Source organism: Triplophysa dalaica, chromosome 10 (assembly GCF_015846415.1).
Source record: "Triplophysa dalaica isolate WHDGS20190420 chromosome 10, ASM1584641v1, whole genome shotgun sequence".
Taxonomy (NCBI): domain Eukaryota; kingdom Metazoa; phylum Chordata; class Actinopteri; order Cypriniformes; family Nemacheilidae; genus Triplophysa; species Triplophysa dalaica.
In genome coordinates this window covers 7,882,736-7,895,934 of record NC_079551.1, presented here as the reverse complement: position 1 = coordinate 7,895,934, position 13,199 = coordinate 7,882,736, and the positions used below count along the sequence as shown (strand labels likewise).

At 36.4% G+C, this 13,199-nt stretch overlaps 1 protein-coding gene across 7 annotated transcripts; it reads right to left on the bottom strand.

The window, feature by feature from the left end:
• Positions 1–1,351: 1,351 nt before the first annotated feature.
• On the bottom strand, positions 1,352–10,207 carry LOC130429356 (60 kDa lysophospholipase-like). 7 transcript variants are annotated; one of them, XM_056757873.1, is made up of 8 exons: positions 5,543–5,576; positions 5,139–5,293; positions 3,292–3,421; positions 3,007–3,102; positions 2,723–2,883; positions 2,172–2,255; positions 1,861–2,023; positions 1,352–1,535 (listed from the first exon to the last, which is right to left on the bottom strand). In XM_056757873.1, exons 3-8 carry the CDS (start codon positions 3,412–3,414, stop codon positions 1,518–1,520), a joined length of 645 nt encoding a protein of 214 aa, XP_056613851.1. In that variant the 5' UTR covers positions 3,415–3,421; positions 5,139–5,293; positions 5,543–5,576; the 3' UTR covers positions 1,352–1,517. The 7 variants fall into 7 exon arrangements, with proteins under 7 accessions (XP_056613851.1, XP_056613850.1, XP_056613852.1 ...); XM_056757872.1 differs by lacking the exon at positions 5,543–5,576 and having other exon boundaries at positions 5,139–5,478; XM_056757868.1 differs by lacking the exons at positions 1,352–1,535; positions 1,861–2,023; positions 2,172–2,255; ... (3 more) ...; positions 5,139–5,293; positions 5,543–5,576 and adding exons at positions 6,990–7,175; positions 7,504–7,666; positions 8,058–8,141; ... (2 more) ...; positions 9,171–9,304; positions 9,762–10,207.
• Between the last annotated feature and the right edge of the window lie 2,992 nt (positions 10,208–13,199).

Genomic DNA, 13,199 nt, shown 5'->3' with positions numbered 1-13,199 from the left:
ATTTGGAAGACTACTTGTAACCAAAAAGTTGTTGGCCACCATTTACTACCGTAGGAAGAATTACAATAAATTTCCCTCAGATCTGTTTGCTTTTCTTCATTCTTCAAAATATTTTATTTTGTGTTCAACAGAGCAAAGAAATGAATACAGATTTGAAACAATTCAAGCGTGAGGAAATGAAGACAAAATTATTTTTTTCCCTAAACGGTCCCTTTAACACAACAAATTTACATGTAACGTTTTCAGCTACATCTACTGATTCTTTTGCCGTCGTTGTGAAAATCTGTGAGTTTGTGGTGGAGAATTTGTCGTATGAATTTGTCATACGATTGATGAAGTTGTGGAAACAGCCACTTTCAGCAACATGAAGAAAGACCCCAAAGCCAACTACGAATTCCTTCCTGATGTGGTCACAGTCTTTTCAAAAGGACTATTTGTTCGCTAAAGTCAGACAAAATCGTATAATCATTCTCATCCATTGCAAGTTAAAAGATTTTAAAGTCCAGTGTATGACATTTAGCGGCATCTAGGGGTGAGTTTGCGACTTGCAATTTGCGACTCATTCAACTGTTTTTCAGTTAAAGAAATAAATGAAGAGATAACAAAAGTAGTTTGATTATTAACAAGTTCGTCTTTAAGACGTATTTAGGTTTAAATGTGTAATGTTGTATTAACGTAACCCTCTTAACATACAGGAACAGTTGGAGATTGGAAGAACTCTGACTGTAGCGTTGAATGAAGGATTTGACCGCGTCTACCCGGAAGTTAGAAGGGCCTTCCTCTTAACTTCATCTGGGACATTAGTTACACCACTTAATAATAAAGCATTTTGCTTCAAAATCTAAGATACACATTTGAGCTCTTCTCTGCATATACAGGTTAAAGTATAAATAAATATGAATCTGTATATTATAATGGCCTTCCATATTCATAGCAATAACATGCACTTTTCCACTTCTTGCATATTTGCCTGGTTTTATATTGATCATGAGAAGGATTCATGTTGATCTATTTTCTCTCAATTTTAGACATTAACAAGCATATACGATACAATCCCATTTCATGTGAATCTAGTTTAGTCAGAGCTCAGACATCGCTCGACAAGAATACAAGGTGCTCGGTGAAAAACTCCTCACACACAAAGGAATGGTGTTACCATGTTTAAGACAGTTTGAGGGATTTTGAAATAAGGGATGACGACATTTCTTTGTTGATTTGTCATTACCTTGCTGATGTCTGGTAAGTATATATCTTACAAAGTCGTTTTTTACGTGCATAATGAGTCTTGCAGTAGTCGACAGTAAGCAATACAACTATGAAGTATAAAATGATGATGAAGTGCAAGACAAAATTATATTCAATGTTAGTTTATTAAAACACATTTATAACGCTGATAAAACACAAATCTTATTGACAAAAGAAAAAAGAACAGAACAGAACTATTTACATGTTTATATACAGTACAGGGCAGAGAGTCTGCAGAAGGGGAAAGATTACAGCGAGACTCTTCTCCTCCTTTACACGGGCACAGAGGACTGCAAGAGAAAGGAAAAGTGTGAATGAGTTAAGAAAAAGTTCACAACAAAATGCCTTTCATCATTTACACATCCTTAGAACTTTCTTGAACACAAGAAAATTGAACACAAACAGTTTAATATATATATATTTTTTGCACAAAGTAACATATACATAACAAACTGCCGAGGCTCTGCAGTAATTATCACATAAGAAAAGAATACAGTTGTAATTATCAGAGAAAAAAGATTGAACAGCTTCTTTATTTGTACTATAGAAAATAGCATGAAGATTTTTTTAAATGTCCACTTCTAATATTGTTCAATAAGAAAGTTTTTTTTATACCAGTGGCGTGGTTCTGTAGTGCACTAGCTTGGTGATCATGGTTTTGTCCCCCAAATGAACAGCCGCCTCCATTGCTGTCCACCCATTGTAGTCAGTGGTGTCCATGTCCACCCCTGACAGAAACCAGGCATGCAGTAGCGCATGATCTCTCTTTCGTACTGTTCTGTAGAGGGACAGTTGAAACAAAACCATTTATGACTCATAGATATGTATGTGTTATAGAAAATGTGTGCAATTTGGGGAAAAATGCTTATTGCTTATATACATATGTAAGTGAAAAAAATGAAAGAATTGACAAAATTACTGCTTACTGGATCATTTCAATGTCAATTCTCACTGGGTGTAGTTTCAAAGTGAACCCTCTCAACCGCAGAAGCTTGATAACTCTAAAATGCCTACAAGACACAGCAGTCTATACGTGATAAATCCGGGAGCATGTCATAGAAGAACTATTTTTAGTAGTTTAACTTTTTATCTCCATGCACCTGTTCAGGTTGCCAGTCCATCACAGTTACATATAAGGTCAATTGAGCATCTCTATTTGAACATGGCAATAAATGAATGAATGGCTAGTGAATGTCAATTTAGCTAAAAAAACTTCTTGGGCTGGTTTCCCAGATAGGGGTTATTTTAAACCGGGACTATAGGCCTTAGGTAATTTAGGACATTAAGGTAGTTTTTAAAAACATGACTTGTGTGCTTTTTAAAACAAAACAACTCCACTGATGTATTTTAACATATGTCAGTGCAATTTTAGTTTAGACAGCTCTTACATTTTTTTTAAGTCTAGACTTAAACCCTGTCCGGGAAACCACCCCATTGAGTTCACAGCCTGTTTAAATTCCAAAAAGGCTTTTTTTACCTGTTCTTAATAGCCAAGTGGAATGGCCGTTGTCCAAAGCTGTTGGTGAATTCAGGTGAAGCCCCTTTTCCCAGCAGGAACATTGCCATGTCCAAGTTGCCCAATTCACAGGCTGTATGGAGAGGTGTATGTCCATTATAGTCTCCTGAATTGACATCCACCTTCAAACGATTGTCAGAAATGTAGAAGAAAAGGCAAAATTTTGCCAATTACACATTTCACTATTTGCTGTGTTGGTTCAGATATATTCTCACATGAAAAATTGTAACAATGAGTTAGATTACGTGTTCTAGGAGGACTAGAAGAGAGTTGAAATCATTGTTCTTCACAGCATTAGACGAAAGCGAGGGAAGGGTTCTTTCAATCAATATATGCTTCCCCTGGGAAATAGATGTTTTAATCAAATTAACAGACGACCAAAGCATTGATATAACTCTCAAAAATGAATTCACAAACTAGACTTAAATGTGTAAGGCTGCGTCTAAAAACAATACAAATTGAATTGTATAGTGAATATATAAAAAATGTGAACGTAAAGCACATCTGACACGGCTCACAACTAAACATACCTGCTGGCTTCTGATATCAAGCCAGTTGAGTTGCATCACTTCCTCCAACATGTGCAGGGGTGGTCCATCACACAACACAACACTCTTATGGAGGTCTATCTTTAAAGCACCTGGTGTCTGCATTATAAAACTGTGAAGTGGACAGAAAAGAAGAATACACTCAACAAACAAAAACACAAATTTGAATGAAAGTAATATTCCCTTTAAATTCACTCTAAAAACGTTTCAAGCCCGAGTGATGATCGGGACCAGTTGTATAGCTAAAAAGTCTCAACAACTATTCTCACGGACTAGCAATTAGTTAGGACTAATCGGTCTTGTGTTTCATATTTCAATGAGACCAATTTGCATTTTTATGTAACTGACTTGAAGTTATGACCAGTCTTGAAGAAAAAAAACAGACGACTAGTCAAGCAGATTATGCAACTGGCACCTGATCAGATGTCTATGTTCTGTAGCCTTCAACTTTTCTTCAGCCGAGACCTATGACGCCCCAGTGGATAACTGCAGTATTACACATTCACACGTCTAAAAGGTTTACGGAACATTTTTTGCATTCGTTTTTAGGGATGGTTATAAAATGTTCATCTAATATGTGTAATGGGGTAAAAGATATAGGGACTACAAATGAGATGAACTACAAATCCCACAGGTCAGATTATTATAAAAGGAAGTCCAATTTTAGGGACTTCCTCTTTGAAGCACCATGTGGTGTGGGTACTTAAGGCTGTGTAAGAGCTGATGATAAAATCATTGATTAACAGAACTGAATTGGTGAGTGCCCCATCAGAAAATGTTGTTTGTTGCTTCAAAGAATAAAGCAGACCTATTTTAGAGCATCAATGGTAATTTTAGTCCAATCCTTTTTGCTATTGCGAGTTTGCTTGGTTTTAATATTTATATCTGCCTCTTGTTTTAGTGCCTGTTTGGATCAGCATACTTTGGGTGCCTCAGAGATTTAAGCATGTAAATGCAGGTATTAATCCGTACTAAATTCGTGGATTAAGTTTAAACGTTTGATAGTTTAATTTGTTTTATACTTGATTGTAAATGCTTTTAATTATAGTAACTTTTTATATGGCAATTATACTTTGTGTTTCTTCTTTTGCAGAGAATGCATGATTGCCGTTTACTTTTACTTTTCTTGTTTTCTTTACCAGAAATTATGATGGCTTAATGGTTATCTTGGTATGATCCAAATGTTAAACCGGGTCCTTTATGGCAACGTGATTTGAGTTATTTTTGTATCTTTACTTTCTTACTTTGTTTGTTTTGTTTTGTTTGTTTGTTTTCTATCCATTGTGGACCCACGAACTGTGGGGTTCTCGCTTGTGTATGCCATGTGAATTACTCCGCCAAGGTGAAGGTATATAGGTGTTGTGATTTTGATTTTGGGTGATTACCGTTGTCTGGAATTTGAAGTGAACCTTTGCTTTCTCTTGTGATGTAGTGTGAGTGTGCACTTATTGGTGGAGTATTCTCTATGTGATATAACTGGTGGGCCCCATGCTCTGTAGGTGTTCAAAAGTGTCTTGTCGTTTTTGTTTAACTCAGTTTCTTTGCCCATTACATTTATCCTTGAGTTATTCTTATTATTGTTGAATAAATACATTTGTGCAGAGAAACAGACTGTGGTTTGTGCTTTGTTGAGTACTCCTAATCCCTAATTAGATGTTGGGGTTACATATGTATATATGTGACGGAACGGACCACACCTGCTCCAGGCGGGCTTCGAACCGGGTCGGTTCTGCATGGGAGTCACGCGAACTAGCGAGGAGGCTAACGACCGCAGCCTCTAGCGTCTGTCGCTAGAGAGTCGTTGAGGCAGATGAGTGAGGTTTACATACTTGCTCAGCACTTCACCGGCTTGACTCTGTTACATTCACCCCTCTAAACCTCACTCCAAATCCGGGTCACGGCACCAATGTGACGGTCTTCTTTTGCGTGGATGGAATCACACTGAGAGCAGGTGGATGGTCACTCAAGATCTCTTTATTGGAATCTGGGACAAACACGACCAAAAGCTGGTTAAAGGACAGCGCATCAACGTTGCATAAAGTCAACAGCGAGAGATGTGAAACTCTGCTGAATATACATAACATATAGTGGATAAAACATACATTAAAGAAATAAAATATAAAATCACTTTCTCTGTTCTCATCAAATCACATAAATGCAGAGAAATTATAAACTTAAGTAACCATCTTTTACATATTTTGTATAAGTGAGATATTAAGAGAGAAAACGCAACTGCCAGAGATGTGAAACTCTGCTGGTGTTGACGTAGCTCCGCCCTTAATATCACGCATGCTAATGCAGGTTACGCAACAGCCAACGTCGAGTTTTCCCAATTAATGCATGAATTTAACAACATTATTTAAACTCTGTTACATATATATATATATATATACAGTGTATATTGTAGTGATAAATTGTCCTGCATTTTTTTAAGTTCTTTCTTCAGTTTTGGATGAGAACATGTTGGTTTGGAGTCAGACCGTTTCATTTAATGAATGCAAAATCTCACAGTGAAATTAACAAATGTATAAGATATATTACATCTTTATCCAATCCTTGATCATTGAAGTATAGTAATATGTCCAATCCCGTCAGCTGTAAAGCAAAGTTTAACTCTTCATAATAAACCGTTTCATATCAACCCAAAGCAATTTTGTGTGAATGCAATGGAAAAATAAAAAATAAATGGTTTCTTTTTCAATATGACAAGAACAACAATGGTAGTAAATATTCAGTTTTAAACTTTCCAGCACATGTTTAGCTGTTTATATCCTATGCATAATTTTAATGGACACTTCTTTTACTTTATTATCAATAAAAAACTATCCACTGTTCGCCAAGCTTTACGTCAATTCACGTCTCCAAACACTGAAGTCCAAAAGAAATGAGCATGACGAATTCTATGTGAGGGGACCTGCGGTGTATGTAGATAGAAATTGCTCATTCTAAGACAATAATAACATAAAGCTTCTGTCTGGTCTAGCACCTATGGGTTTTTTGTCTCTGTCCTCAGTTTGTGTCGGGCACATGGCTTTGTTGTGACAGCTCGCCATGTGTCTGGAGTCCGTGTTGAACCCGCCCCTCTTGTTACCTTGTTAATTCTTTCAGTACAGTTTCCATGTTTCACCTGGGGTTTCTGATTTTCAGCTCTTTTCTTTGGCTGTTCCTCGTTATCTCACTGTTTGAATTCCCTTATAAACCCGTGTTTCTCTTGTCCTGTGTCAGTCCGTTTTGGTTTAATCACCTTATGGTTGTCCGTGTTGTATCATGGCCTTCCATATTTATAGCAATAAAAAGCCCTTTTCCACGTCTTGCATATTGCCTGGTTTTATTTTGATCATGAGAAGGATTCTTGTTGATCTATTAACTCCCATCTTATTAACAAGCATACGATAAAAAACCATTTCATGTCAATCAAGTTTAGTCAGAACTCAATATAAAAGGTGCTCTGTGAAAAATACCAAACACATCGTTTCCAAAGAATAGTTTGAGGGATTTTGAAATAAGGGATGATGACACGTCTTTGTTGATTTTTCATTACCTTGCTGACGTCTGGTAAGTTTATAACTTACAAAGTCTTTTTTTACAAGCATAATGACTCCTGCTGTAGTCGACAGTAAGCAATAAAACTATGAAGTATAAAACGATGATGAGAATGCAAGACAAAATGATATTGCATGTTAGTTTATAAAGTTTATTCAAACACATTTATAACGCAGATAAAACACCAATCTTATTGACAAAAGAACACAAAAAGAAAAAGAACAGAACTATTTACAAGTTTATCTACAGTACAGGGCAGAGAGTCTGCAGAAGGGGAAAGATTAAAGCGAGACTCTTCTCCTCCTGTACACGGGCACAGAGGACTGCAAGAGAAAGGAAAAGTGTGAATGAGTTAAGAAAAAGTTCACAACAAAATGAAACAAAATGTCTTTCCTCATTTACACATCCTTATAACTTTCTTTCTTTAATTAAACACAAACAGTTTTAAAATATAAATATTTTGCACAAAGTAACATATACATAACAAACTGCCGAGGCTCTGCAGTAATTATCACATAAGAAAAGAATACAGTTGTAATTATCAGAGAAAAAAGATTGAACAGCTTTTTTATTTGTACTATAGAAAATAGCATGAAGATCATTTTATAATGTCCACTTCTAATATTGTTCAATAAGAAAGTTTTTTTATACCAGTGGCGTGCTTCTGTAGTGCACTAGCTTGGTTATCATGGTGTTTTCCCCCAAGCGAACAGCCTCCTTCATTGCTGTCCACCCATTGTAGTCAGAGGTGTCCATGTCCACCCCTGAGAGAAACCAGGCATGCAGTAGCGCATGATCTCTCTTTCGTACTGTTCTGTAGAGGGACAGTTGAAACAAAACCATTTGTGGCATAAAGATATGTTAAATAATATATTTTAGAAAATGTGTGTAATCTAAGAAAAAATGCTTCTTGTTTCCTATATACAGTTATATGTGGATCTAAAAAGTCTACACACTTTTGTTAAAATTGCTGTTTTTTTGTCATGTAAAAAAGGAAATCAAGAAGAATCATGTCGGAACATGTTCCACCTTAACTGTAAAATTGCAACCTATATATTTAAGTGAATAACAAAAAAAATCATTTAAATGAAAATAATGTTTTTGCAATAACCAGGTTTTAACCTTGCAATCTGATCAAGGGTGTGTAGACTTTTTAGATCCACTCTATTAGTAAAAATGAAAGAATTGACTAAATTAGTGCTTACTGGATCAATTCCACGCCAATTCTCACTGGGTGTAGTTTAACAGTGAACCCTTTCCACCTCAGGAGCTCGATAACTAGAAAATTCCTACAAGACACAGCAGTCTATATGCTAAAAATATGGGAGCAGTTCATACTAGAAGAACTATTTGAGCAATTTAAAGATTTATTTCCATACACACTTTCAGGTTGCCAGTCCATCACAGTTACATGTATGTGCAACTGAGCATCTCTAATTCAACATGTGAAATTGTGATAAGCCACCTTTGAAAACTGTTTTTGAAATTGACAATGAACAGTTGAATAGTTTTTGTTCATGAAGAGATGGAAACACCCCCATTCAATAGGTCTGGTGTTACGCCTGATGCTTGTCAAGAAACTGAACTATTAATTTGGCCTGAAACTATGGGATTCTTCCAAGGTAAGATGGGGCAACATAAATTAATGAATGGCTCTTTAGTAGTTGAATATCAATGCAGCTTAACAAACAAATCATTGGAGCTCATTGAGTTCACAGCCTGATTAAATTACATACATGCTTGAGATTACCTGTTCTTAATGGCCAAGTGTAATGGGCAATGTTTAGAGCGGTTCACTGCACCATTGTCCAGTAGGAACATAACCATTTCTCCATTTCCCAACTGACAGGCTGTATGGAGAGGTGTATATCCCATATAGTCTTCAGAATTGACATCCACCTTCAAGTGATTATCAAAAATGAAAAAGATTTTCCAATTATGAATTTCACTGTTTGCTGTGTTGGTTACAGCATATTTTTACATAAACATTGTAACAGTTAGTTGATTACATGTTCTAGGAGGACTTGAAGATCGATGAAATGATTGTTCTCCACAGCACGAGAGGCAAGGGAACTAAGAGTCTTTGCCATCAATTGTAACTTCCCCTAAGAAATATTTGAAAAAGATTTAATAAAAAAATAACTGTCGATCACAGTGCTGATCTAACTCTCAAAAATGTATTTGTAAACTGAAATTAAAATGTGAAAATCTGCGTCGAAAAAACTACAAATTTGATTGTAAAGTGTAGGGCAGACTATATAAAAAATGTGCATGTACAGCACTGACAGAGCTCACAATTACTGTACAACTAAACATACCGGCTGGGTTCTTTCATGAAGCCAGTTGAGTTTCATCACTTCTTCCAGAATATTCAGGAACTTCTCGTTGTGGATCACCAATCTACTGAGGTCTATCTCCAAATAATCTGGTGTCTGCATGATAAATCTGTGACCTGCACACAAAAGGAGCATACACTCAACAAACCAAAAGAAATGTGAATAAAAGATGTCTTCCCTTAAAATTTACTCCATAAACCTTTCAAGCCCAGATCAGATTTCCCCTTTTCTTCAGCCGAGACCTATGACGCCTCCCAGTGGATAACTGCGATATTACACATTCACACGTCTAACAGTTCACGGAACATTTTTTACATACGTTTCTAGGGATGGTTATAAAATGTTCATCTAATATGTATATATATATATACAGTGTATATTGTAGTGATAAATTGTCCTGCATTTTTTAAAGTTCTTTCTTCAGTTTTGGATGAATACAGCCCCTCGTACTGCACGACCAATTTACCATCGTAATGCAGCCAGAATCGTGATCGTACACGGAAAGCTTCAAGGCGGTTTACGATCTGTGTGAGGTAAACTATTACATACCAAAAGCTACCAGATGAAACAAACCTTAAAAGTTGTGTCTGGAAATATCTGCTAACCTGCTTCAAATTGAACAAGAACAGAAGCTGATGAATGTTTACAGTTCGTGCGGTTGTTGCCTGGGTAACCTGCCTCTCAACGTATCCGCCTTTTCTTCACAACAAGATATCGCGATAACAGCGGCTTCTTCTTTTAGAGATTTATGGTGGTTTGCAAACAGATATTTGGTGCATTCCCTTCACATACTGGGCTGGAGTGTGGAACGGTGATGGATAGCTAAACGGAGAGTATAAGATTGCTTCATCTTGTTAAAAACACATCTTTATGACGCGATTGGCAAAGAGATCGCAAATATTGTTATTGGAGGTGAACATATTATGGATAGAAAATGTAACAATTTTCCTATTAGAAAGTGTCTCATCCAAAATGTTTGTTTCTGTCCAAATGCACTTGTGAAACGGAAGCCCATTTTTTCACATCTCTTTTATTGAGAAAATATGGTGAGAATGTAATAGTTTCGTATTGCCCAATAAGGTAAAGGAAATTAATTTTAAGACATTGCACAGATATTATCCATGTAATGCTTTCATTAATAAGTTTAAAAAGGACGTCTGACCATTAAGTTAATTTTAAACTTAAACCTGAAACACTTACACATTTCTTCTGCAGTTGTAGTTTTCACAAGATTTCATGGTCAAAGATGATCCTATGATTATTGTCTTGGACTTTAACACTGGATCTTCACGACAAAACACTGTAATAAATGATACTTCTTGTGAAATGTCATCTGCATAAAGCTAAGATAATATCTATGACACCCCCTTTTAGCTTTTTATTTTTGCATAAATGTCAAGCTTTGAGTCACTTGCCACAAACACTAAAAACAAGAAAGGTTTAAAAATATCTGCTTTAATAATAGAAATACATGATAGATTGTGATCTTGTATTATCTGGAAAATGTCCAATGTATACTGTGTCTAACAACATTGTTTGATTTTTTTTCTTTTGATTATGTATATTGATGTAGGCAGATCTGTTATTGACATAAAGCCAGATGACTTCACCATTCTACTGAGGTTTATCTTCAAAGTGTAAATCATCTAATGTAAGTGTCTGCATTATAAAAACTGTGACGTGGACAGAAAACAAGCATTTACTCAACAAACAAACACATTGTGAATTAAAGATGTCTTCCCTTGACATTCATTGCATAAACTTTTCAAGACCGGATGATCAGATCAGATATGCGTACGTCTTTTGGAATGGTTTTAAAACTTACATCTACGAATATATATTGTTGTCATATATTGTCACAAACATTTTTCTTTTTTTCATTTTCAGTAGTTTTGGATGAATACAGCACATCATACTGCACGACAAATTGTCCATCGTAATGTAGCCTGCATTGTAAACAGAAAGCTCACGATCTGTGTGAGGTAAACTATAGCTTGGCTGTAAAAACAAATATCTTAACCTAACTTACCTGATGAAATAAACCTTTAATCCAGTTAAGAAACATGTCTTATAAACATGATGCAAACTGTTGTCGCGTCAGAAATTACTGCTAAACAGCTGCAAACTTGGAAAGAACAGAAGCCAATGAATGTTTTTTTGTTGTTGTTGTTGTTGTTGTTGTTGCTTTTATTAATGCCATATAGTGAATACAAAGAGAAATATTCATATACAGTTGAAAGAAAAAGTATGTGAACCCTTTGGGTTTACTTGGATTTCTTCATAAATTGGTCATAAAATGTGTTCTGATCTTCATCTAAGTCACAACAATTGAGAAACACAGTCTGCTTAAACTAATACCGCACAAACATTATACGTTTTCATGTTTTTATTGAACACAACATGTAAACATTCATAGTGCAGGGTGGCAAAAGTATGTGAAACCCTAGGCTAATGACTTCTCCAAGAGCTAATTGGAGCCAGGAGTCAGCCAACCTGGGGTTCAATCAATGTGATGAGATTGCATGTGTTGATTAAAGCTGGCCTGTCCAATAAAAAACACACACCAGTTTTGAGTTTGCTGTTCTGAAGAAGCGTTGTCTGATGTGAACCATGCCTCGCACAAAAGAGCTCTCAGAAGACCTACGATCAAGAATTGTTGACTTACATAAAGCTGGAAAGGGCTACAAAAGTATATCTAAAAGCCTTGATGTCCATGTGTCCACGGTAAGACAGATTGTCTACAAATGGAGAAAGTTCAGCACTGTTGCTACACTCCCTAGGCGTGGTCGTCCTGTAAAGATGACTGCAAGACCACAGCGCAGAATGCTCAATGAGGTGAAGAAGAATCCTAGAGTGTCAGCTAAACACTTACAGAAATCTCTGGCACATGCTAACATTTTTGTTGACAAATCTACAATAAGGAAAACATTAAACAAGAATGGACTTCATGGGAGGACACCACAAAGGAAGCCACTGCTGTCCAAAAAAAACATTGCAGCACGTTTGAAGTTTGGATGTTCCACAGCACTACTGGCAAAACATTCTGTGGACAGATGAAACCAAAATTGAGTTGTTTGGAAAGAACACACAACGCTATGTGTGGAGAACAAAAGGCACAGCACACCAACATCAAAACCTCATCCCAACTGTGAAATATGGTGGAGGGGGCATCATGGTTTGGGGCTGCTTTGCTGCCTCAGGCCCTGGACGGATTACTGTCATCGATGGAAAAATGAATTCCAAAGTTTATCAAGACATTTTGCAGGAAAACTTAAGACCATCTGTCCGCCAACTGAAGCTTAACAGAGGATGGACGATGCAACAGGACAACGACCCAAAGCATAGAAGTAAATCAACAACAGAATGGCTTCAACAGAAGAAAATACGCCTTCTGGAGTGGCCCAGTCAGAGTCTTGACCTCACCCCGATTGAGATGCTGTGGCATGACCTCAAGAGAGCGATTCACAACAGACATCCCAAGAATATTGCTGAACTGAAACACTTTTGTAAAGAGGAATGGTCCAAAATTTCTCCTGACCGTTGTGCAGGTATGATCTGCAACTATAGGAAACGTTTGGTTGAGGTTATTGCTGCCAAAGGAGGGTCAACCAGTTATTAAACCCAAAGGTTCACGTACTTTTTCCACCCTGCACTATGAATGTTTACATGTTGTGTTCAATAAAAACATGAAAACGTATAATGTTTGTGCAGTATTAGTTTAAGCAGACTGTGTTTCTCTATTGTTGTGACTTAGATGAAGATCAGAACACATTTTAAGACCAATTTATGAAGAAATCCAAGTAAGCCCAAAGGGTTCACATACTTTTTCTTTCAACTGTAAATTAATTATAAGACATGAGAAGACTATGAAGTCTGTAAAACTCTGAAGAAAATAAACTTAACTCTCTGTGACAAAACTTGGCACACATTTGCTTAACTGTTTTTAGGTGGTTGCCATGATGTTGCAAAGGCGAGACAAGTTATGTGTTGTGGATCAAAGGTGTTGCACAA